This window comes from Oryx dammah, unplaced genomic scaffold, assembly GCF_014754425.2.
Source record: "Oryx dammah isolate SB20612 unplaced genomic scaffold, SCBI_Odam_1.1 HiC_scaffold_22, whole genome shotgun sequence".
NCBI lineage: Eukaryota > Metazoa > Chordata > Mammalia > Artiodactyla > Bovidae > Oryx > Oryx dammah.
Genome location: NW_024070206.1, coordinates 40,842,114 through 40,869,544, shown reverse-complemented (window position 1 = coordinate 40,869,544; position 27,431 = coordinate 40,842,114). Strand labels below are relative to the sequence as shown.

The following is a 27,431-nucleotide window of genomic DNA, read 5'->3' as shown; positions in this document are numbered from 1 at the left end:
TATTTTTTACTAAAATTATTGTATTCTTTAACTCTAATTGGTTGTCCTTTATATTTTCTAACTCTTTGTTAAAAACTTGTAACGTCTAGCTCTGTGCGTCCATTGGTTCCCTGAGTTCTTGAATCACTTTTACAACAATTACGCTGAACTCTTTTCTCTTGTACACTGCCTATTTCCATTTCATTTAATTGTTCTTCTGGGGGTTTATCCTGACCCTTCATCTGGAACATATTCCTTTCCCATCTCACTTTATTTAAATTTCTCTAGGCATTCCTAGTGATGACACTTCTTCCATTCCTATGGTCATACTAGGAAGAAAGATCCCATTAAGTGCATTGAACTGAGTTGCTGATCAGCCTTTTGTGTGAACTACCAGAAAAGGTGGGGTGGGAAGAGCAGTCACCAGGCATGCAGTCTCCCCAGGGCTGAGATGGGGCAGAGCTGGGAGCAGCAACCAGTGAACCCCTGAAAGAGGCCAGACCCTAACTACTGGAAACAGCAAACCCAAAGTTCTCTAACCTGGAAGATTTTTTGTAACTCATGTTACCAGCACTTATAAGTCAAAAATAAATGAATGATCAAAATACATGCTTGAGATGCCCAGAGAGGAGGAAGCACAGGATGGCAGGAGAAAATAGTTCCGAATTCCTCGGGAGTTCTGGAGAAGTTCAGAAGGGCCCACTGAGAGCCCCTACTTTTATCTTCAGACAACTGCAAAGCTTCATTTGGAGGAGGTGTTTCAGTTTTCCCACAGAATTCTCCAGTCCCATGGTCACAAGGGATCCGGGCACCTGTATGAGAACTAGGACAGTCTTTCTGAGGAAGCCACTAGCCCACCATTCTGGAGGTGCCATCTTTTCTGTGCTCGTACGTTGAGAAAACAGGCAATTAGATTAGTAAAGTTAAATCCGAAGGGAATTTAAGAGAACACAGAACAAAAAAGGCCTATATATTTTTAAGTTGTCTTTATCTCTTATAAATCCTCTGTCTCGATATTGCCACCTCCTTCCCTGTCTGCCCCTTTGCACAGAATCCAATGATGGAAGAAATCTGAGTGGAATTTGAGACTAAATTCCAAGGGGCTATGGAAGCCCCTCAACGGGGGATGAGGGCCAGATCCCAGGAGTCCATGGCAAAGGAGAGGGGCTGCCAAGGCAGAGCCCATGGGTTGGTGATTGCACCCAGGTCCACAAACGTTGTCCTTCATCTCCCCCCCACCCCAACTTTCTCCCACCTTTGGAGTGGGTACCACTGCTGTGCCCATTGTACAGACAGAGAAGCAAAGCTTGTAGTAATAATGTAACCTGCATGAAGTCACGTGATTGATGGAAACAGACCTGGGCTGACAGCAGAGTTCCTGACTCCACCATCATTCGCATCACCCTGCCATTTGCTGTACAAGTACCTCACTCAATAACCTTCTCCAGCATTTACTAAGGATTAAAAAGTGTCCCAGGTTTTTTAAGGAACTGGTTTAACCTCAATACTAAAATCTAACAGAAAAGGACACAAAACATTAAGATGGAAATATCTTTTTAAAAATTGACAAACCAAAACATAAAATAGATGAATATAATAAAACAGGACCAAATAAGGTTTAATCCTAAGAATTCAAGAATTACATGATGTCCATGTTTTATTTATCTACATCAAATATCAATGTATAGACAACATCCATCAAAAGGTCTCTTAAATTTGGTGGCTTCCCTCCTCCCACCACTGTATTTTGTAAGTGGGTAATGCTGATTGTTATGCATTTCTTTTACATATGCCATCTTGCTGCTATTATTGACTCTCAAAATCTTTTCGCTGATTCATTTAGCTTCTTTTAGAGAAATAATCACTTCATCCATTTAAAAATAATCAGTTTATCCCCATTGTTCTAGTAAATATGTCTTCTATTTTGCAGCTGAAATTTTCAGAGGAAAATTAAATAATCATGGGTATGCTTTCCCCTCTCCCCAGTGGGATACTATGTCAGTCTGGGTTCAGCAAATAATAATCATAATAGTTGTTAACATTTATGGAATGCTTATCATGTGCCAGATGAGGTTCCAACTACTTTATACAGATTTAGTCTTCAGAAAACTCCTATGAAGTAGGTAATATGATTGCCATTTTGAAAGTCAGGAAATTGTGGCCCAGAAGAGTTATGCAACATAGCTGAAGTCACATAAAAAGTGACAGAGCTCGAACCCAACCCAGGCAGCCTGACCCCAGAGTCTGCATGCCTACCACCTCCCTGATGCTACCTCCCAGCTGGGTGTGCCCTCATCCTTCTCTCACTCCACACATGTTCAGTGGTGACTAGTATGTGCTGGACTCTGTATCAGATCCACAAAGGACCATCTGTCTCAAGACAGCAACATATAAATCCTGCCCATGAGCCTGCCATGCATATTCTGGACTCAAGACTGCAACCTCAACTCTTACCTGAATTTCCAGCCTGCTGGCCTACTCTACAAATTTCAACTTGCCAGTCTCCAAAATGGTGTGAGCCAATTACTTGAAATAAATCTCTCCCGACAGACTAGCTATATTAGACTAGATGGATAGGCATATCTTACTGGTTCTATTTCTCTGGAAAACCCTAACTAATACAAACTCTGGTATCTGCCTTCATAGAGCTTCCATGTTTTAAAACTTAAACTCATTGAGAGTCTGTCAGTGCCTGTTCATCATTAGCACTTTAATGGTCTTTTTCTCCCTGATACAGGCTTATGGGATCAGTATCATAGCTGCCTCTCCTTCCAAGTTTGCCTGTTTGCAGCAGAGTGAAATGGGAGTGCATCAGTTACCAGAATCTGGTGACCAAGAGGCAAAGGCAGTTTAACTTGACCTAAAGCTCCCCAGGGAGATTCAGATTCCATTCCTATCAGCACAGCCACTACAGGAGAAACATCACAGGCCTCAGGGAGCAGCCACGCCAATCAGCTGCCCACGCCCAAGGCCAATGCCACCCAAGTGATGAGAGAACTAAAACAGACATTCAAGCAGAGGAGACTTCAGCCAAGGTACACGTGCCAGGGTCGTGACGGCACTATCGCTGAAGGAACTTCCCGCAAACTTCCTGCTTTCTCAGAATACATGAGCTTCTGCAATAATGTCTATGGCCTCGGGAAGATCTGGTTTAACCAAACAAGTCTCGCAGAAACCCATGTGTTTCAGTCCTATCCCTGTCTCTCAAGAAAATATTTTTGTAAGAAAACATATAAAGTCTTTGCAATGTAAGAACAAGTGCTTACATTATTCTCTTGCACTCAAGAGAATGGAGTTGCATGGAGCCAAAGGCTTGAAGACTTTTTTCTTGTAGTCAACAGCAGAATCAATGCTGCCAGATATTTTTCCACTGAACTAAGCTATGATTTCAATCAAGAGTAGAAAACACACATTGGACAATGCAGCAGAAGCAGAGACAAGGGCCCCCCAGCAGTTGCCCCAGGATAAGCTTCTTCTTAGTAAGCTTCTGAACCTCTGAGACTCGGCCAGTGCTCAGTTTGGAGGATGAAGAAAGATTTAATGCACTCATCAGTGAGTTAAAGAGTAGTACTAGGGAAGATTAATTTGCTCAGAAGCTCAAAGTCCAAGAGAGCTGGTTGTCACTGCATTCATCTCTGGATACATTCTGGTCTCCCCTAGGAGATAGTAGAGGTGAAAAGAATAAACTCTGAAGCCAGCTGCATGATCCTGGACAAGCTACTTAGCCTCTATGAGGCTCAGCTTCCTTGTCTGCAATATAGGGTAACATTATGCTTTGGTAACATATCTAATTTGCCAGAAAATTTGGAAAACTCAGCAGTGGCCACAGGACTGGAAAAGGTCAGTTTTCATTCCAAGCCCAAAGAAAGGCAATGCCAAAGAATGCTCAAACTACCACACAATTGTACTCATCTCACACTCTAGCAAAGTAATGCTCAAAATTCTCCAAGCCAAGCTTCAACAGTACGTGAACTGTGAACTTCCAGATGATCAAGCTGGATTTAGAAAAGGTAGAGGAACCAGAGATCAAATTGCCAACATCCGTTGGCTCACTGAAAAAGTGACAGAATTCCAGAAAAACATCTATTTCTGCTTTATTGACTATGCCAAAGCCTTTGACTGTGTGGATCACAATAAACTGTGGGAAATTCTTCAAGAGATGGGAATACCAGACCACCTGACCTGCCTCCTGAGAAATCTGTATGCAGGTCAAGAAGAACAGTTAGAACTGGACATGGAACAACCGACAGGAGTACATCAAGGCTGTATACCGTCACCCTGCTTATTTAACTTGTGTGCAGAGTACATCATGCGAAATACCAGGCTGGATGAAGCACAAGCTGGAATCAAGATTGCCAGGAGAAATATCAATAACCTCAGGTATGTAGATGATACCACCCTTATGGCAGAAAGTGAAGAGGAACTAAAGAGCCTTTTGATGAAAGTGAAAGAGGACAGTGAAAAAGCTGGCTTAAAACTCCACATTCAAAAAAAGAAGATCATGGCATCTGGTCCCATCACTTCATGGCAAAAAGATGGGGAAACAATGGAAACAGTGAGAGAGATTATTTTCTTGGGTTCCAAAATCACTGCAGAGGGTGACTGCAGCCATGAAATTAAAAGATGCTTGCTCCTTGGAAGAAAAGCTATGACCAACCTAGACAGCATACTGAAAAGTAGAGACATTACTTTGCCAACAAAGGTCTGTCTAGTCAAAGCTATGGTTTTTCCAGTAGTCATGTGTGGATGTGAGAGTTGGACCATAAAGAAAGCTGAGCGCCAAAGATGCTTTTGAACTGTGGTGTTGGAGAAGACTGTTAAGAGTCCCTTGGACAGCAAGGAGATCCAACCAGTCAATCCTAAAGGAAATCAGTCCTGAATATTCATTGGAAGGACTGATGCTGAAGCTGAAGCTCTAATACTTTGGTCACCTAATGTGAAGAACTGACTCACTGGAAAACACTCTGATGCTGGGAAAGACTGAAAACAAGAGGAAAAGGGGATGACAAAGGATGAGATGGTTGATGGCATCACCAACTCTATGGACATGAGTCTGAGCAAGTTCCAGGAGTTGGTGATGGACAGGGAGGCTTGGCTTGCAGTCCATGGGGTCACAAAGAGTCGGACATGACTAAGTTACTGAATTGAACTGAACTGACTGAAGCCCACAATTCATGATCATGAACCTAAGTTTTGGCCAGTGCCATGCAAAGGAAAGCTATGTGCCCAAGGAATGGACATGCACTCCCTCTGTCCATTTCCATCTTTCTGGAAGCTAGGATACGGATGAAAAGGGAAAAGCTGAAGCAAGAACTTTAGACACAGAGATGGAATTCTCATTTTGAGGATGAATGGCTGCTCTACCAGTCCCAAGAAAGACTATGTATAGTTGGACTCTTACACAGGAAAGAAATTTTTACCTTTATACATAAACTGCCATAATTTGGAATCTCTTGTTTACATTACAGAAAACTGTACTGTATTCAACATATGACTTCCTGGCTTGATGTGATGCTGGTGGGAAAGCAGCCATATTGTAACTACAATGAAGATGAAGCATGAAAGAGCAAAGCTATATCATTAGGGTGACAGAGCAGGAAGATAAAAGAAGCCTGGGTTCCTAAGAGCATCTTGTAATCAATTTATTACCCTTAAAATGGCTTAATTACCAAAACTTTTTTGAAAACAGACTTGGGACTTCCCAGTGGTCCAGCAGTCAAGAACCTGTGCTTCCACTGCATGGGGCACAGGTTTGATCTCCGGCTGGGGAACTAAGATTCCACATGCCACATGGTGCTGCGCCCCCCAAAATAAAAATAATTAAATGTTAATTTTTTAAAATAGACTTCAAATTTTAGAGAAGTTTTTGGTTTTCAACTCCCTCCAAAAGATCACCCCCAATCTCTCTGGGCCTTGATGTTTCTCACCTGAGTCCCAGGCCAATATTTCTCACCTGGCCACCCTGCAACTTGAGGGAGGCTTGACATAATCCCAGATTAACATGTATAAACCTCTTCTCCCCCTCCGCAAATTGCCCCCCATAACCTCCCTACTTCTCTAAGTAGTCCACCATCTGGATACCATCCAGCTATTGGCATGTGTCCATTTCCTCTCCTGTTTCCCTCCCTCAAGGAGCATCATACCTACAGATTCCTTCACTGGCCCAGGCCCCAGGCCCCTGCCTTCCTTGGCCACCAGGTTCAGACCCATTAGGTCACTCCCTTCCCCGCTCACAGTGGGCCACACTGACCACAGCCTCCCTGCTCTGTCACTGGAGCGGTTCTGGGAGGGCTCCCTCTTTGCAGGTCAGTTTTCCTCTGAGTCCAACCTGCACCAGAAAGCCCAGCACCCACCTGGACGCCCTGACTCCTACGGTCACCATGTTTGTTCTATCGCACAATTTGGCATTCGAGGGGACTTAGAGCCAGGCCAGTTCCACTGTCCACTCAGCACGGAAGCTCACTTGTCTTGTCCAAGCACTTCTAAGTGGCTTTCTCCCAGGGTAATTGGAGGCTCTACTCTAGCACTGATCCAGAGCAGGTATGCAGGGGCCTCTGGGCTGCCCTGCTCAGCTCAGCACTGAACCCACCCTCCCAATTCATCCACCTAACCAGAACAGGGCTGATGGTCTGCAGTCCGAGCCTTGCACTGAGAAGATGCAAGACCCTTAACTCTTTGGTGATTTGCCAAGAGAACCTCAGACAACAACATACCTATACTCCCGGCTTAAGAGGAAAAGTGGGGGGAAACCCTTCACTGAGTCCCACCCACACCTTTAACCAGAATCTCTCTTTTGTTAAAGTTTTTTGTTTGTGGTTTGCTTTGGTTTGATGAGTTCTGCAGGTTTTTAGATTTAGGTTTAAAATGTATTTTAGTGATTTCCCTTTCTACCAGGTCCAGATGCCAGGGAAACTTCGACAGAGATGTCATAGGTTAACTTTTGTATCAGACAGTAAGGAGGGAAAATGGCTTCCTATTCCTTCCAACTTGACATTTTAAAAAGTAAAGAACTCTTTGAGTATCCAATGAAAGGCCATGAAACCCTTCTCCACCCCAAAACCCTGCATACCCAACAAACTGCAGACATCTCAGGGGTTCCTGGACCCCTGCTACACACACATGGATCCTTGGGGCTCACATGCTGCAGGCCGAGAAGCTGGGTGTCTAAGAGTCAAACAAGAGCTCTCCCCAAACTCCTCCGCATCCCCCAAGCATGGGGGCTTGCGGGGTGCAGTGGGGGCCCACCTGCCCCTGTGAATGGGCTTCCTCACAGCCTTTCCCACCCCCAGGCCTCACATCCTTCATTTCTGAGGCTCACACTGCGCTCTCAGCAACCCCACTCCACACAGTCTCATCTCATCTGACCTTCCCACCCCTACAGTGCTGTGGGCACAGGATGAGAAAACCGCCAAGCGCTGTCTCAGCGCTAACCCTCTAGCGAAGGCCTGAGAGGAGCCCAGAGAAGCACAGATGAGTGTCCAGGGTTCCTCCAGGTCAGGAGCACCCGAGGACGTGCTCAACAACCAAGCAGGTCCCCTCAGCGTCCCTGAAGCCCGGGGCTTCTCAGGACCACTCACAGGTCTACCGCACCCTGACCTGAGGCCCTCGCTACCTTGGCAAAACCCCACCCTCTCACCTTCAGGCTAACCTCCAACCCCGCTTCTTCTGTGACAGCCCCCCTGTGTGCCTTTCCTTTCAGAGGCAGGGAGGGTGGGACTAAGCAACAAGTTCCAGGGCTGGGGGGCTGAGGGAGGCAGAATCTGGGCCACCTCTGCCCCACGGGCAAGGCTCCAGCCTTGGTTTTCTCAACAATGAGCTCTCCCCGTGAGAGCCCTGCATAGACCCCGTCCCGTCCTAAAACCCAATGACTCCCATATCAGTGCATGATCTCAAATTACAGCTATAACTATAGCTAAAGCTACTAGCTTTGGGTCTGTCTTACATGCTGGGAACCAGCTTAATGTTTTAGATACATCATCATATTTTACCTTACAACAACCCAAGGAGGCAGTATGATGGTTATATTATAATCATAATATAATTATACAATTATCACATATATTATATTATCCCCACTTACAAGGAAGCCAAGGTTCAGAGAGGTAAAGTAACATTCCCATAGTCACACAGCCCTGAGGTTAACTGCAAAGCTCACGCCCCTCACTACTGTGCACAGCTGCTATTTACACTGTCCTCAGGCCCTGAGACTCTGCTGGGGTCGCTGCTGATACAAGGAGAGAAATGGGAGTGGGTAACATTGTACTCATTTTATAAATAAATTTTATAAACTCTCACCAGAGGTAGAGTGACTTGCCCCACGTCACACAATGGCAGGGTCGGGAATAACTACCCAGGGGCTTCGGTTTCCACTGCCCCCTGCTGTGCCTACTCACTTCACTGGCTTTGGAAGGCAATAAAAAGACCTGGCTTTACTCTGCTAGCATGATAATTGCTTTGTCCTTGTACTTTTGAAGGTCTTTCTCCTCTTCTCCAACTAGCTATATAGTCTGAGTGATCATTATAAACAAGGGGTAAGTTAAATTTTAGTCTTGGCAGAAAAGAGCAGGGTAATGGACAAGAACAAAGAAACCAGCTCCTCCAGCAAGAGAAACTGATTCTGAACACGCACAACCTACACCACTACTGTCTCCACACAGCCTGACACCCATCTTAATTAAGTGGCCATACTGTGAGCAGGTATTTTCCTATAATTTAACAACAAACAAAAAAAAAAAATCAAGAAACAGAATGACTTCATTTGCCCTTTTCACACTTCACGAGGGCAATTCTTAACCAGGAGGAAATTATATTTTAACTCCTGTTTGAGGGAGGCATGAGCTCTCAGGCACACAGACTCTGCCAAATGCAAGCTTCTAAGAAAAGACCCAGAGGGCCATTCAGCACAAGTGTTCCTGCAGATGCGCCCAGACACCTCCCTCCTGTGCACGAAGCCTCCACCATCATGCTGCTTCCAGCCAGCGCCCAGTAACTCAGCACAAGCCGCCAGTGTTCACGGACGTGCTCAGGACCCGGGGCTCAGCAGAGTGACCTGGCCATGCCACGACAGCACCATCCTGGCCTGTCTTCTGCAGCCCAGGCCAGGCCCAGGGGCTCTCCCGACCAGAGACCAGGAGAGGTGGCTTCTTCACACTCTTCCAGATGAACAGGAAAGTCATCCTGGATATGTTCCAGAGGACAAAGGCTGAATCCCACAAATAAAGGCTATTTCAGATAGAAACCCCATTCTGGGGTGGGTTTGGGACCCAGCAGTCAAACGTGCAGCTACCCGACCTCCTCTGGGCCACCTCCTCCCTCCCCAGTGTTTGCAGTTTCCCATGTCGTGAGTGCCGCCTTCTCATCTTGCCATAACTTGTTTCCCTGGCACCCCATGCCCTGAGGGTGCAGAAATGTGGTCAAGGCTGCCCCTGTCAGACGGACCCATGGTCAGGTAATGGCTCAGAAGGGAACAAAGTGAGAAGGTTAGCCCCAGGGTCTGCTCTGGGGGGCTTGCAGCAAGCTCCCTGGCTCTCTAGGCATGGCTGCAAAGAAGCTGGCATCTGGACACCATGTTTATAATATGAGCTGTAGCCTCAAGGCCAAGGGATGGAGCCACCCTGCAGTGGGTGCTGCTCCAGCTACAAATAGTTAATTAGCCTAGAAGTGAGGAAGTCCTTGCATGAACCAACCGTACGTCCCCTCGGGTGCCAATGTACATCCTCAGGAGAACCTGAAATGTATATTCCAGAAGCTCCTGGGATGGCAGAGGAGCACGGACTTGGGAACCAGTCACATCTACGGTCAAACATTGCTCCATCTTCTACCAGCTCTGCCTCCCTGGACGTGTGATTGAACTCCTGGCCCTCAGTTGTTTCAAATGAAACATGGAGATGAGAAAATCCAATCCCATGTTTGTGCCTATTAAGGAAATGAACCAGTAAACACACATGCCATGAATAAGGTACCTAGCACAGTGGTTGGCATATCAGGTGCTTCATAAGGTTATTTTCTTCCCCACTCTTAACTCTTGATACTCTTAGCTATTAACACTTTTTTCCAAGCTGTCATTTCCAAACTAGTCATGTTTTGATAAGAAAGAAAAATATCAAACAGGTCATGGTTTTCAAGCACAACAGCACTAGGGACATTTTTCAAATTGACAATGATCTACTCATAACACTCCTGAGATCTATTTGATCAATGAAACATGAAGTCATCCCATTAGACTGTCATGCAACCTAATGCTGACATCTTACATAAAAGAATGCCATTGTCAAATACTTGGTAAAAGGAATTTCCCCAAATCTTTCAGTCTTAACAATGTAATTTTGTAAAATGATGATGAGCAGAATTTGATGTGACGTAATGGAGATATCCCTCATGTGTGTACAGCCTATGGCATTTCCCAGGTCTTTCATAGCTTCTGAATCCACTCAGAAGACAGGAAGGGCATCCTGAGAGAGCCTGCCTGGGTTCCAACCAAGGACCCTGATCTCGGTGCCCAACCGCATGACACTCAGGAATCCATTCTGGGCTCCTCGGTTCACCTGGCTCCTAGTATACCCTAAGTGCCTCTAATGTGTTGAGAAAATGCTAGGCTGGATATTCAGGCAGGCCCAGTTCTGATCTAGTAGAATTTTAGCAGCAGAGAAGAGGAATAATTAAGGGGACCATTAATGGGGAAAGGACCATAATTTGTGACAGGTATTAAAGCAGAGGAAACTCGGGAAGTCATCAATATATTCTGGTGTCAGGTAGGAAAGCAGCACCAAGAAGACTCCCACTTTTCCTCATTTTTTGAGCCATTCATGAAAATCAGATAATAGTCATTTGACTGCAGTACATTTTTAACTCAGGAAAGGTTGCCTCAAAAGAATTTTTGAAGAGATTCCTGAATAGCAGGCAAAGATGGATGGGCATTATTTGGAAAGGAAGAGGGAGCCTTTGAAGTTTTCTAAGGAGGAAGGTGATAAAGTCAGAGAGAGACTTGAATGAGGAGTAGAAAGGGAGGTGGGGGGGGGCCATCCAAAGTGTATTCTGATAATCTAATAAATACATAATAGTATTTTACAAATATTAATGTCTTGGTTTGGGCAAATTTGCATTGGTTATGTAATATGTTAACATCATGGGAAGCTGGGTAAAGGGTTATTTGGAAAATGTCAGTGCTTTACTCTCAACTCTTCTGGGAGTTAAAAATCATTTTGACACGAAAAGTTAAAAAAAATCTGCAAGAGAATAAAACACTCACTTGAAAAAATAATCTAATAAATATAGGAATGGCTAATTATATGGGTATATTCCTACAGTGGTTTGCTTTCTGTATATATTTCTGATTTTTTATATGAATTGCTTTATTCAGAATCACAGCAATCAGAAATACTAAGCAATTCTAGATACAGGCTAAAAGTAACTTGATATTAACTAACATAATTAATAATTATTTTTTCCACTAATGAGTTAGAAAGATGATACAGTATAAAATGACCTAAAGGGGGACCTGCCAGAAATCTAAATATCCAGCAGTTACCACTAAAAACAACGTATAAAATAGTTGTCAATCCACTAAAATCTGGAAAATATTAATTTAACTACATTCGGTTTAAAAAGAAATTTTGAATGTAAATATCACATGCTTAATTAAACTACACCAGAAATTCTCAACCCCTGAGTAGCCTTACCAAGAAGAGCTACTCAAATTCAAAGAGTCTGCAGTTACTACTGGTGAGACCTTTTGTGTGACTGTGAGTGAGACAAGGTGAAAGCTATGGTGATTTCTCCAAAATATTTGAAGGCCTCAAGGAAGCCCCATTTCATGGAGGGTCGGGACCAGCTGGCAGGGACAGCAGTCACTCTTACCCAGCGTCATCCTGGAAGCCTTCTAACTCGTCCCGTTGCTCGGCCAGGGTGGCCTCCAAGTCCAGGTAAGTACCACTGTGGGAGAGCTGCAGGGTGCAGTCGTCCAGCTGCAAGAGAAAGAGCCTGTTAAGCCCGGCCTGCTCCTGTGGTGGGGGCTGGAACCCAGAAATCACTTCCTGTTGCCCTCGTGTGTTTTCTGAAATCAACCATTATCTGGAATTTCCCTGGTGGTCCAGGGGCTAGGACTCCATGCTCCCAATGCAGCGGGCCGAGGTTCGATCCCTGGTCAGGGGACTAGATCCCATATACCACAACTAAAGATCCCACATGTCGCAACTAAGACCCAGCACAGCCAAACTGATCAATCAATATTTTAAAATAAATCGATAAAACCATGCATTATCCCCAAATCTGGACCCTAATGGAAGAGGTAGCATGTTCATATAAACAGATTGGAAGCAAACTGCATAACAGGTAGACAGAAATCATACCCACTACGTGAATGACATTGACAGGACCTATAAGACGTGGCCAGGGGAGGAGACGCACTGGGCCAATGTCACCTTTCACTCTCAAGGGCCCGGAAGGAGCCATGGATTTGGAGAGTGGAAACTAAGATGCCGATGGGACCATGGATTGAGAGACACAGAGTTTAAAAGGCAAATTTGGGGGAGAAAACATGCCGTTTCCTTTGACTCAGTGAGGAGCCTACTTGCTCAGATTGTATGGTCAGGTTTGGTCCATTATAATTAATAGTTGCTCAATAAACATTTTTACAAATGAACAAAAAGAAACATTCTTCATCTGAATGGCAATATATTCAAACTACAACTCACCAAAAAGGACACTAGGTCTCTTTATTACTAGTCTCATTTTTAGAAAATTTATTTAATAAATACTTGTTGTTGTCATTGTTCAGTCGATAAGTTGTGTCCAACTCTCTGCAACCCCATGGACTGTAGTCCACCAGGCTCCTTCTGTCTACAGAATTTCCCAGGCAAGAATACTGGAATGGGTTGCCATTTCCTTCTCCAGGGGATCTTCCTGACCCAAGAATCAAACCTGCATCTCCTGCATTAGCAAGCAGATTCTTTACTACTGAGCCACCTGGAAAGCCCATTAACAAATACTTCAGTTCAGTTCAGTTCAGTCACTCAGTCGTGTCCAACTCTTTGCAACCCCATGAATCACAGCACGCCAGGCCTCCCTGTCCATCACCAACTCCCAGGGTTCACTCAGACTCACGTCCATTGAGTCCGTGATGCCATCCAGCCATCTCATCCTCTGTCATCCCCTTCTCCTCCTGCCCCCAATCCCTCCCAGCATCAGAGTCTTTTCCAATGAGTCAATTCTTCACATGAGGTGGCCAAAGTATTGGAGTTTCAGCTCTAGCATCATTCCTTCCAAAGAACACCCAGGGCTGATCTCCTTTAGAATGGACTGGTTGGATCTCCTTGCAGTCCATGGGACTCTCAAGAGTCCTCTCCAACACCACAATTCAAAAGCATCAATTCTTCAGCGCTCAGCTTTCTTCACAGTCCAACTCTCACATCCATACATGACCACTGGAAAAACCATAGCCTTGACTAGACGGACCTTTGTTGGCAAAGTAATGTCTCTGCTTTTCAAAATGCTATCTAGGTTGGTCATAACTTTCCTTCCAAGGAGTAAGCCTCTTTTAATTTCATGGCTGCTCACCATCTGCAGTGATTTTGGACCCCCCCAAAATAAAGTCTGACACTGTTTCCACTGTTTCCCCATCTATTTCCCATGAAGTGATGGGACCAGATGCCATGATCTTCATTTTCTGAATGTTGAGATTTAAGCCAACTTTTTTACTCTCCTCTTTCACTTTCATCAAGAGGCTTTTTAGTTCCTCTTCATTTTCTGCCATAAGGGTGGTGTCATCTGCATATCTGAGGTTATTGATATTTCTCCCGGCAATCTTGATTCCAGCTTGTGCTTCTTCCAGCCCGGCGTTTCTCATGATGTACTCTGCATATAAGTTAAATAAGCAGGGTGACAATATACAGCCTTGACGTACTCCTTTTCCTATTTGGAACCAGTCTGTTGTTCCATGTCCAGTTCTAACTGTTGCTTCCTGACCTGCATATAGGCTTCTCAAGAGGCAGGTCAGGTGCTCTGGTATTCCCATCTCTTTCAACAAATACTTATATGTTGTCAATTACATCCATTCGTAATTCTAACCATTTTATACGTTACATCATCTCATTCTCCACAAACTCTAGTGATTTCCTTTGTTATCCCCATTTCACAATGAGAAAGCTGAGTCACAGAGACAGACTAAGACACTTGTCATATCTGCTAAGTGATGGAGGTGGGATTTGAATTCAGGGAATCTGAATTGAGGTCACGCTCTTGACCACTACGCTCTGCATCTGCTGAGACCTCCTGAGGACTTGAAAAGGCGCTCCCAAAATGCAGCTCTGGTGACCCGAGTGTTCTGGTCTGGCCAAGGTAATGCTGCAAGCTTGCCAGTGCCATTCCCTTTCCTCCTGGGGACAGAGACCATGTATCCCAGGTTTATAGTTTGGCTATTGCTGGGTAACTGAGTACTGACCTCTGGAATAGAGGTGAAAGGGAAGAATCCCAACAGGCCTGGCCAAAACACTCCTACCCAACTGTACTCCTTTCTTCTCATGCCTGTGGCCAAATATAGAGGAGCCAGAGAGGACTCCCAAGTCTCGAAACCAGCAGACCCCAGACAGAGGCAGCTCAGGTCTCTGAATCACTGCATGGAAGACAGCATTTTGCTGCCCAGCCCCCACTGACCCATCCTGGACAGTGACAAGAGCAAGACATGAGCCTTTGCTCTAGTAAGTCATTAAGACTTTGACGCTGTTTCAATTAGCCAGCATGACATGACATTTAGAATAATCCATACACTTTAAAATGCAGGAAAGTAATTTTAACCAAAGATGAACATTATGAGAAAATCCAAGTATATAACTTCATGCTTCATTCCTCAGTAAGGGTGGCTCTTATTATTCATCCACTTGATGAGTTAAAGCTCTTATTCCAAAATACCAGGAGACTAGAGAGAAGTGGAGGCAAATACGTGGCTACTTCAAAACATCTAGGTAAAGGCCTGCTAATCCTCCTGCCATAAGTGAGATTTCAAACGAGGAATTAGTCTCCTTTGATGGAAAAGCTTTGCTTATTATCCTGAACAGGAGAAACAAAGACTGTCAACTTGTCCAGAATCAGCATCTATAACAAGCTGCTAATTCTTGCAGAGACCCCCACAGCGCCACGTTTCTGGTTATCCTCAACAGAATGAAAGGAATTTGTTCTTTGTTATTTGTAAGAAATAGTTAAATCATTTGAAGGGGTTAATCCTATTTGATTCACTTGTTTTATTTCTCTAATAACAAACTATTAAAGGCATGCTGGTGAGGGTCAACATTCTTGACTGGCACTTTACAGATGAGCAATCTGATCTGAGAAAGCTGGGACCCAACGGGCCAAACTCACTGTACTCTGGTGCCAGAGGTGCACCCAGGATTTGGGGGGAACACTCAGGGGAGGTGCACCCAGGGTGCAGGGGGAACACTCAGGGGTGGTGCCCTCAGGGTTTGGGGGGAACACTCAAGGGAGGTGGGCCTAAGCTTTGGGGGGACACGCCGGGAGCTGGCCTCCCTCCTTACAGAAGTAGAGGATTTCCTGCAGAAGGCATCCCCTGGGCTCGGGTCTCCTGTGGACTAAAATCAGACTTTACCATTCTTAGGTGGAAATTCTAATTAGACAAGGAACCTGTTACCGCGTTCACTGGTCCTTGTGTACGTAGAACTGTAATCACTGCAGCTCATTCTTTCTTTTAACTCCTACTGGCATTTTCAACTAATAAAGCTTTTGTGGTCCATTCTGTTGACAGTATCAACACTTCTGCTCGTTTTTAATCCCACATATCATCAACAGACTAGCAGACAAGGAAACGTAAAGCCCTTTGCATGCTCAGTCGCTAAGGAATGTCTGACTCTTTGAGACCCCATGGACTGTAGCCCGCCAGGCTCCCCTGTCCGTGGGATTTTCCAGGCAAGAGTACTGGAGTGGGTTGCCATTTCCTCCTCCAGAGGATCTTCCCGACTCAGGGGTCCAAACTGCATCTCCTGCACTGGCAGGATTCTTTACCACTGAGCCACCTGGGAAGACTGAAAGCACTTTAAGCTATGATAATTTCTTTTGCCTCCATCCTTGGAAATGTGAAGTGTGTGAGTCCAAAGGAGGAAGCTTTTGGATAGAGTTTCTGGTTCCCCTCGAGGGGGTTGAAGGCATTTGGAGGCTGTGGTCTACTCTCAAGCCAGAAAGAGAGAACTGAGTCGGAGAGGAATTACTGCTCTGTGGTGCACGCATATGTGGTACAAATATTCCCACCATGGCCAGTTTAAAGCTACCAGTGTGAAGTCACCAAGTGTGGAGCTAAAAAGAGATACACAGCAGCTCACCAACATATAGTATTTTTATCATACAGATTCAGGAGATGAAAGTAACTCCCAATGCAATGAAACAATTAGAAAGTAACATGTTCTGAGTACTTTTTTGAGGTAGAGTTGGCTCACAATATTATCAGTTCCAGGTGTAAAGCAAAGTGATTCAGTTATACATATATATAGTATATACTTAGGTGTATATATTTGAATATTTTTACCTTTGTTTCTAATATACTAATAACTTTTGTTCACTGAATATATATATACAGGATAATTTAACTTTGCATAATGACTGCATTGAACAAAAGTCCCTCTCAAACCACCCAGACCAGCTTCAGCACATGCTGCTTCTGGCCCTCCCAGGCCATCAGCTTGAGGTACCTCAAGTGGACACTAGCAGGGTGTGGACGAAAGGCTGAGTCACCCAGTGCTAGACATTCAGCCCTCACCCTTCCCTCAGTCCTGTGCTCTTCACCTTAGGGGCCAGCAGATATGAAAAAGTGTTAGTCGCTCAGTCGTGTCCAACTCATGGACTATAGCGCCCCACCCCCAACCAGCTTCCTCTGTCCATGAGATTACTGGAGTGGGTTACCATTCTCCTCTCCAGGGGATCTTCCCAACCCAGGGATCTAACCCAGGTCTCCTGCACTGCAGGCAGATTCTTTACCATCTGAGCCACCATTCTTACCAGCAACCATGGTTATTTTCCACATCGTCTTTACTCCATACCTCCTGATTTTATTCCCAGTAGCTGGGGGTGAATACCTGGTTGGCCCCACTGCTCACCCTGACCCACCAGGTACCTGCCTCCTCATGCTCTCAGCAGCCCCAAATCACAGCAGGAACCCACCCCCCACCTCCCCAGCCTCCCAACAACAGAATCCCAAAACGTTAGCAGAACTGCCTGTTCTCACGATTCCGCTCCTCACATTCAGGGCATCAGTAGCTACTGCCATTTCCATGGTTCAACTTTAATAAAATTATATGTTAGGCATGGGCTGGGCACCAAGGAATATATACGGGCTTTCTTTCCTCAAAGATCATTTTGTCAAGCAAGTATGACACATTAATAGAACACAGAAGAGAATGAAAAGCCACTTAAACCAACCGTCAAAATGTGTGAAAGTTCACCTTCAGTTGTATTCCTTCTGCTGTAATTAGCAGCCACAGCCCCCGAGACCCAAGCATCCTCTAGCAGACAGGACATTCCCCTTCCAGCAGAAAGGCTACCTGACTTCCTAAGCCAGGTGTCACGGCCCTGCCTCCATAACTAACAGCTGGGCGATTTGTGCAAGTCCTTCAACTAAAACAGAAACAATGACTCTGTGCCCTTTAGTCCCTTGAAAGTGGGGCTTACAGTAGGGCTATAGGAAGGGAGCAAGGTCAGCTTGCTCCCCTTAGCAAGCTGGGGCACGTGTGTATGAAGGGGTCCCTGAAACTCAGGCAGCCCATGAAGATGCCAAACGAATCCGCACACACTGGCCACTGCGTTCCACAACACGAGCCCTGCCATCACCACACCCCAGATTAACTTGTAAACCATCACGTGAGCCAAGGAGCAGGAAGAGCTACTGGGCTGGACTGACGCACGAACAGTAAAAACCCCCTGGTACTTTGGGGTTCGGCTTCAGTTACAAACAAATTGATGGGTATGCCAAATGCAGGCTTCAGTCTTGTCAGGGATGACTAAGTTAACAGTTACAAAAGAAAGTGACAAGAAGGCGAATAGGCGGCGAGTGGCGCTTAATTCCAATCTAGTTATTAGAAAGGGTTAGACAGAATCCTTCAGGCTCTGCCCACAGAGTGGAGGACCCGGACGCCTTCCTGTCCGGCCAGCTCCTGACAGGAACCTCAATTCCTCCTGACATGAAGGGAACCTGATGCCCCCACCCCAGGCCTCTCAGGTCAAATGTCTTCCCAAATGACTGAAGGGCCCTGGAATCTCCTGACTCCAGCGATTTCCATGTCAATCCTGATCCCCTGGCAGCATGGCCCCCGCTCTCCTTCCCTGGCTCTGGGTGTGGTGGCCAGGACACTGCCGGGCACCTCAGGACACAAGACAGAGCCGGAAGCCTGGTGGGAAGACAACAGTACAGGGCGACCTCAGGACCGCGGTTAGGGAAGGTGAGCGGGTAATGACAGTGAGTGGCAGGGGACCAGGAATCTGCTGGGGCTGGCGTGCTTGGGAGGGGCTCAGTCACAGAGCCACACGAGGGATCCTTCCAAATACTCTGGAGCTCTGTGCCACTCCTCCGGGTCAAAACAAACCATTAAAATGGGGCCCAGAGCCCCGGAGACATGGGACAAGCCCTCCCATCTTTGCAGACCTCCTGCACGAGGTCACTCACCTTCCCCTGACCGTTCCTACAAAGACAGTGCATTCAAAAACGGAAAAGGCAGGCTCGCCGTCCTGGGGAGGAAAAACATCTAAAACAAGGCTGACGTCAATTCTCAGCTCATACCTTCTTTTCTTTCCTTAATCCGGTGAAGCGGCGTATTACTGGGGTGGTTTAATGATTATCTGGGTTTGGCAGCAGGTCTAAAGGAATCCTTAAGTCTAGGCAATAAAGTTCCGGGGAACTCTGAAATAGATTTGCACAGAACTGTTCTATAAATATACACGAGGTCTAATCTTAAGCTAATTTTGGTAAGAGTTCAGAAGTGGGAAAATACGTGCTGATTTTTTAAAGAAAAAATTAAAATAAATGTCATTTGCTGATGTCATTTCAGGGGTTCCTCCTGTCCCTGCATCATTTTTGCAGCTCCTTTCATCAAGAGGGGGATTCCTTCTTGGTTCCTGGACTCTGGGCTGGGCTGTGTCTTGCTTTGGCCAACTTGGTAAAGAATGTGACATGGCAGAGACTTGAGAAACACCTACTCACTACGGCTGGCTTCTCCTGTTGCCCTTGGAATGCGGCCACCACCCAAAGCAGCCCGGGTGCCCCATCTCCAGGGTACCTGGTTATTCCCACTGCCCCTGCCGACAGCCTGCCAACTGTCGCATGCCGCGCAGGGCCAATCTGGATCCCCAAGGCTCCAAGTGAGCTGCCAGCTGATGACAGACCCAGGAGAGGGCCAGCCATGACGACCAGACTGGCCCAAAGCAGAACTGCCCCGCAGACCCACTGGGGTGGGGCCACATTTCATGCTTGCTGCTTTCAGCCAATCTCTTCTGAGCCTGTCACCTCCATCCACAGTAGGTGGACCCCCAGGGATTGTGGCCTCATACTCGAGAGTGCTCGGTGCCTGGCTCTGAGGTGGGTAAGAGGCTTGCCCCACCAAGGTGCCCGCTGAACACACCGTGACACCGCTGGCTCAAGGCAGGAGCGCCAGCCCCAGGCCTGGTCCTTAGCCACCACAGCATGTACATGCCTGGCCCTGCCCCTCCTGGAGGCTGAGCCCCAACCAGGGACCAAGGACAGAGGACAGGAGACAGCAGCAGCTGCTGGGTGGAACAGCCCGGCGCCCCAGGGAGTGGGGGCGCAGCCAGCTGCACTGTCCCCCCCGGGAAGGCGAGGAGGCGGCAGGAGGTGAAACCCTGCAGGAGCTGTGATCCCAGGCCCTCTGAGCCCCTGCCTTCATCTCGTCATACAAAATGCACGTTCAAAGGGTAAAAACGATGAAGACTTTCAAAATGGCAACTGCCACTGACGGCGCTCAGAAGTGAAGCCCTGCTGTGCGCCCGTGTGGCTCCAGGGCCGGGTCCACTGTGGGCGCCCTGTGCCGCCCACTCCAGGCTCACCCCTCCCTCAGAGCAGCAGGCAGGCAGGCGTCACATCAGGTCAGCTCTGAGACAGCTACGGTTTCCGCCCCATGGGGGCCCCGGTGGCCGGGCAGTCATGAAGCTTCTGGCTTCCCTCATCTTTGTGGTTCCTTCTAAAGGCAGAAGAGACTAGAAACTCAGATGACAAGCAAATCCATCAGGAAGGACAGCTTTCCAACAAGCAAGGCCACAGGTCCCTTTCACAGTTCTTCATAAAACCTTCACAGAGTCCTGGCCCTGCTGGTCAAGCTTTTGTAGGCTTTGGTTTGCCCCCATCCCGTGAGGGCCACGGCCGAGGGACAAGGGCACATGCCGCAGGGCCACCCCCTGCCATCTCCTGAGACGGGCAGTGAAGACACAGCGCTCATTTCAGCATCCTGCAAACTACACGTACTTTCCACGTTCGTTCCCTTCAGATGCATAACACATCCCACAACAGCAACAAAAATGCATAGTTTCACATAAAGCTGTGATTTGGACATAATTTAAAAATAAAAGGAACACAGGGTCAGTTTTCTTTAAGAGAAAGACCAAAGGAAACTGACTCACGTGATATCAGAAGAAATCAGGCCTGTTGGTTAACCCCAACAAATCATATTTAAACTTCTAAATCTCTAGGGGCCCATATAAGCCACTTCAGAACAACAAATATATTGTGGGTACTTCGTAAATGTTTTAGGGTTACGTACAAGGATATTTTTGAAGATCGAGCCTATATGGGTTATGAAATAATATGAATGTATTTACTTTGAAAGCGGTTGGATTTTACTTCCTCGGAAACCTTTAGTAAGTTATGTTATTTGTGGCCAGCAACCTCAGTGAGAGAAGCAAGGTCCTGATATTGATTTAGGCAGCTTCCAAATCAAGCCCCAGACTTCTACTTAAGTCAACAAAATTGCACAGCTCACCAACCAAAGGAAGGGCTTCTGCCAAATTCTAGAAGAAAGACAAAGGCAAGGTTTCTCCCATTAAGAGCTTAAACTGAGTGAGCATGATAATATGGCAAATATTTGTATTATATTATGGGACCTTTCTATCATTAACTAAATAACCAAAGTTCATTAAACTTCTCTCTTTAAAAGGCCAGACTATATTCACTTGTGTTTTTTCATTTTGTTTCTTTTTTCAATTTTAATTGTAGGCTAATTACTTTACAATATCGTGGTGGTTTTTGCCATACATTGACACGAATCAGCCATGGGTGTACATGTGTCTCCCATCCAGTCAAGGTGAAAACCAGTTATCAGCACCAAGTTTCAGTGCTATTAGATCTATTATCATTCACTCATTCAGATGAATAATCCTTTCCTGTGCTCCTTCTCTGGCCTGGCACTGTGGTATGTCCTTATATTACAGGCCAGGTTCCAGGGGGCATTCATGGCTGTGGATGGGCCCAAGCCCCAAACAAGGAAAAGAGAGCTAGGAGTTAGTAGTACCTTTGCTGTTTCTATCTCATTAATTTCTGTTATCTTTGCTGTTTCCTTCCTTCAATATTTTTGTGTTTAATAAGTTGGGCTTTTTCTAATGTATAAAACGTGAAGATTTTCAGTCTTTCTTCCTCTCAATCATGTGCATTTAAGACAATAATTTTTCTCTAAGTAAGGTTTAACTACAGACCACAAGATCCAATATGCTGTATTTTCATTATCTTAAATCCAAACTATTCTCAATTCCACTGGGATTTCTTCTTTGACCCACAGGCTATTTAGGACTGTGTATTATATAATTCCCAAATATTTAGGAGTTTTCTAGCATCTTTTTTACTGTTTATTCCTAGCTTAACTTCACTGCTGCTGCTGCTGCTAAGTCGCTTCAGTGTGTCCAACTCTGTGCAACCCCATAGACGGCAGCCCACCAGGCTCCCCCGTCCCTGGAATTCTCCAGGCAAGAACACTGGAGTGGGTTGCCATTGCCTTCTCTGTAATTTCACTATGACCAGAAATATATTCTGTATGATTTCCAATCTTTGAAATTTTTTAAAATTTCATCCAAGTATAGTTGATTTACAATGTTGTATTTAATTTCTCCTGTAAAGTGACTCAGTTATACATATATATATTCTTTTCTTATGTTTTTCCATTATGGTTTATCACAGGATATTGAATAAGTTTCCAGTGCTATACACTAGAACCTTGAAATTTCTTGAAACTTATTTTATGGCCCAGTAAGCACGAAGGATGTGTACTCAACAACTGCAGTTTATTAAATGAGCTTCTCAAATCTCCTCTATCTTTATTGCTTTTCATATGCTTATTCTATAGAGAGGTATATTAATTTCCCACTACAACTGCAAATTTTTCTTTTTTTCCTTTCTGTCAATATTTGATTAGTTGATTTAGACTTACTAGTGAAAATGTTATTTCCTAGTCTTTTAGCACCTATCTCTAGTAATGCTTCTTGCCTTACAGATTCTGGCATCTGTTACTAGGATGGCCATACCAGTTGCTTTGGGTTAGGGCTACATGGTTTATCTTCTTCCAGTCTTTTACTTACAACATTTGGTGCCCATATATTTGATATGTACCTCCTGTAAGTAGATAACAGCTTTTATCCAATCTGACAATCTTAGCTTTTTTAATAAAAGCATTTAACAAAGTCTGTTAACCTAAAGTGGCTGCTACTGTCTAGGTTCAAATCTACGTATTTGGTATTTGACCTACATGTTCTAGATTACTTTTTTTGCCTTTCTTGGCATCTGTTAGTTTAAAGCACTATTCTCTACTATTTCATATTTCCTTATTATTCTTCTTATTCCTAGCTATATATTCTTTTATTAATTCTTTCAGTAATTTATCCTCTAAATAATCTGGCTTCCTAACTCAGCAGCACCTACTATGAGTGAGAGTTATCACTTACCAGAAAATGTAAGGGCCCTAGACCATTTTAATATGTATACACCTTTCAACATAATGAGAGATGTATTTTGGACCCCATGACATAGTATTGTCTGGCAGTCAATGTTCATTTAAATTCAACCACGTTTTCACTTTGGTCTCTTGCCCTTCATTCCTTCCTGGGTTTCTGTGCTTCTATCTGTGATCATTTCCTTCTGCCTGAAGAAGTCTATTTAGCAGTTTTTCAGTGAGAGTCTACTGGCAACAAATTTCCACAGCTCCTATTTTCTAGAAACACCTCTATTTCTTTTTTTTTTTTTGGTAATAGCTGTACTGAGATATAATTCACATACCCTATAATTCACTATACAATTCCTTGGCTTATATATTCACAGACTTGTCCATCCATTACTACAATCAACTTTTTTTTTTTTTTACAATCAACTTTAAAACATTTCCATCATCCCAAAAAGAAACCACACTATCCATCGGTAGCAACTTCTCATTCCCGCAAACACATCCACTCTATACCCAGAAACTACGAATCTACTTCCTGTCTCTACAGATTAATTCTAGCCATTTCATATAAATGGAACCACACAATAGTCTTTCGTGACTAGCTGCTTCCACTACTTAGTACAAAGGTGTCAAATTTCTTCCTTACTACAGCATTTATCAGCACCTCACTCCCTTCCGTTGCTAAACAATATTCTCTTACACAAATACACCACATTTGATTTATCCATTTATCAGCTGATGGACACTGGGTTGTTTCCACTTTGGGGCTATTATGAACAATACTACCATGAGTATTTGTGTGCATAGACTTTCATTTCTCTTGGGTGTGTCTAGGAGTAAAACTGCTGAGACACAGCACCTCCATGTGCAGTATTTTAGGAAACTGGCAGACTGTATTCCAAAGCAGCTACACCATTTCACGTTCCCACCAGCAATGCATGAGGGCTCCAATTCCTCCAAACTTTACCAGCACTTGTTTTCTTTTTAATGATAGCCATCTTAATAAACATGAGATGATATTTCATGGTTTCTGTTTGCATTTCCCTGATGGCAAATGATTGTGAGCATCTTTTTACATGTTTATGGGTCATTTGTATATCTTCTTCTGAGAAATGCCTATATAAATTCATGGCTCATTTTTAATTTGGGTTGTCTTTTCTGTTATCAGGTTCTAAGTATCCCTTATACATTACACATACAAGTCCTTTATTGGCTACATGGGTTGCAAAATATTCTCCCAATTTATGAGTTGCCTTTTCACTTTCTCAGTGGTGTCCTTTCAAAAGCTTTCAATTTCGATCAAGTACAATTAACCTATTTTTTTCTTTTGTTGTTTGTGCTTTTGGCGTCATACCACCTTTCCTTTAAAGGATATTTTTGGAGGAAACAGAATTCTAAATTAGCAGTTATTTGCTTGAAGTACAGGCTACCTTGGAGATATCCAGGCTATGTTCCAGACTACTGCAATAAAGTGAGTCACATGAATTTTTTGGTTTCTTTTGGTAGGGAGGTTCAAGAGGCAGGGGACATATGTATACCTCTGGCCAATGCATGTTGATGTATGGCAGAAACCAACACAATATTGTAAAGCAATTATCCTCTAATTAAAAACAAATAAAAATTTTAAAAAGTTATACTATATTACAGTCTATTAAGTATGCAAAAGCATTATATCTGAAAAAATGCACATTTAAAAAATATTTTATTGCTATTAATAAAAAACATTAACAACCATGTGACAATGCCAGGTTGCCACAAAACTTCAATTAAAAAAAAAAAAAACAACACAGTATCTGCAAAGCACAATAAAACTAAGTATACCTGCACTCACAAACTATTAACTTCACTGTCTTCTAGCTTGCATCATTTCAGATGAAACATCAGATGCCGGTTTTACTGTTTTTCTTTTGAAGATAATCTCTTTTTCTCAGGCTTCATTTAATATTTTCTTTGTCTTTAATTTACAACAGTTTTACTGTGAAGTGCTTATGTGTAGTTTGCCTTGTATTTATCCTGTCTGGAATTTATAGCACTTCTTGAAGTTGTGGCTGATGTCATTTGTTAATTTGAGAAAAATACTGGCCATTAATCTCTTCAAATCTTCCTTCTGCCCCATTCTCCTTTTTCACCCATTCGAGGACTCTAACACATATTTCAGAACATGATCCACATGCCTATCAAGCTCTTCTCTGCATTTTCTGGTTTTTGCACTCCATATATCTTAATATCTTCTACGGATCTATATTTCACATCATTAATATTCTCTTCATCTGTGTCTAATCTTTAGCTGAACCACTCACTCTATTAATTTGGGGGGGTTATTTATTATTGATTTATTTGGCTGTACTGGGTCTTTGTTGCTTTCTCTAGTTGTGGTTCACAGGCTTCTCACTGCAGTCGCTTCTCTTGTTGCAGAGCACAGACTCTAGGCATGCAGGCATCAGTAGTTGGGGTACATGGGCCCAGCTGCTCTGAGGGATTCAGAATGCTCCCAGACCAGGAATTGAAACTGCATCCCCTGCAATGGCAGGCAGATTCCCAACCACTGGACCACCAGGGAAGTCCCTATTTTTAACTTCTGTATTTTTCATTCTACAACTTCCATTTGCTTCCATATATATATACACATACATACATACATACATACATACATACATACACACACACCGTTTTTGTTTTGCTTTGTTTAAATTCTCCATCTTGCCTCATTTCTTGAATGTATTTCTCATATTTTAGAGATCACATCTAGTAACTCTAGTATATAGAACAGTTACAGACATTTCTATGGTTTCCCCTTTCCCTTGATCACATCTCTGGATATACCAGGTACATTTAATTGAATACAATCATTGTTTATTAAAAAAAAAAAAACTCAAGGTTCTGAGTGATAGCTTCCTACAGAGAGATCTTCCTTAGCATATGGTAGCTGTACGAGTAGATCATAGTAATCCAATTAAGGACTGAGCTCACTCAAAACTGGGTTTCAGTCTTTGTATGCTTGCTTGATTTCAGTTAACACTTCTTCGTCTACTCTGTTTTTCTCTCGCCAGCATTATGAATAGTAGGTTTACTTAACTTTTCAGCCTCTTCACAGTCACTTTCTGCTTACCTGCAAAGTCTCTGCACCTGCCACTGATGAACTGGTACATGCATCACAGTAAAAAGAACTAAGAATATCAGACTTAGTGAGTATGACCTCAATAAGTTTCCCTTCTCGCTCGAATCTTGGCCTCCCAAGTCCTGGCTGCCTTTGGAGCTCTCTAGTACCAGGGACAGGGGAGCCTGGTGGGCTTCAGTCTATGGGATCACACAGAGTCAGACACAACTGAAGTGACTTAGCAGCAGCAGCAGTGCCTTCAAACAGATGGGTTTTGGTCCTCTGTCTACGTTACATGGTTGTTCTCAGTAGGAATATTGGTGTGCTACCAGCTAGTTCCTTATAGCCAGATGTATAACTGAGCAAGACCCTATGGGGCCTCCCCTGGACAGCCCCCTGCCCCATATCCTCTGCTGTAGCTCCTCCCTGAAGTCCCCAGAAAATAGTATCTCATGCATATTTCATGACTTTTTCAGATGTTAAAAACCACCACCAAATGAAAGAAATTAACTACCTGATGATCATGAGCACACAGCCCCCAGACCTTCTGGCACCTAAGGATTGATGTTAACCACCCTGCTACCTCAACATCAACCAGAGAACTGTCCACCAGCTGATGACATATTCTGGGACATCCCTCCCTCACCTGGCCTTTAAAAATGCTTTGCCAAAATTTTTCAGAAAGTTCAGGGTCTTTTGAACATGAGCCATCCATTCTTGCTCAGCCCTGAGATAAACGTTTCACTGCTACAAATTCCAATGTTTCGATTAGTCTGGCCTCACTGTGTGTTGAGGAGCCTCCCTGGTGGTTCAGTCTGTAAAGAATCTGCCTGAAAGCAGGAGACCCAGGCTCGATCCCTGGGTTCAGAAGACCCCCTGGAGAAGGAAAAGGACACCCACTCCAGTATTCTTCACTGGGAAATTCCATGGCCAGAGAAACTGGCAAGCTACAGTTCATGCAGTCACAAGAGTCAGACATGACTTAGCAACTACACCACCACCACTGTGTGTTGAGCGTACAAACTTGTATTGGGTAACATAAGCCCAAACATCCATTTAATAGCTAAAAACATTTACTAGTCACTTGACATGAATTAACATTAATTATTTAATCCTCACACAAGTTAGGAGGAAGGTACTATTATTATTTTCATCTTTTATAATTAATGTAAAACTCACACAAAAAAAAAAACTGTAATTGACCAAACAACTTGCCATGATCATCACAGTTAGTAGCAACTCAACTCTGACCACTTGGCTCCTGAGACTGTGTCCTTACCTACAACAGAATATCCAATTTGGAGGAAAGATATACACAGACTGCTACTGCTGCTAAGTCACTTCAGTCGTGTCCGACTCTTTGTGACCCCATAGACAGCAGCCCATCAGGCTCCCCCGTCCCTGGGATTCTCCAGGCAAGAACACTGGAGTGG

General features: G+C 44.3%; 1 protein-coding gene across 2 annotated transcripts in view; it reads right to left on the bottom strand.

Moving 5' to 3' along the window:
* Positions 1-27,431, bottom strand: part of FHOD3 (formin homology 2 domain containing 3) — a 527,184-nt gene that overhangs the window by 452,468 nt on the left and 47,285 nt on the right. For both annotated transcript variants that reach the window (XM_040264875.1, XM_040264876.1), the window contains exon 2: positions 11,836-11,942. In XM_040264875.1, the coding sequence (XP_040120809.1) occupies positions 11,836-11,942 (107 nt within the window). The remainder of the gene's footprint in view (positions 1-11,835; positions 11,943-27,431) is intronic.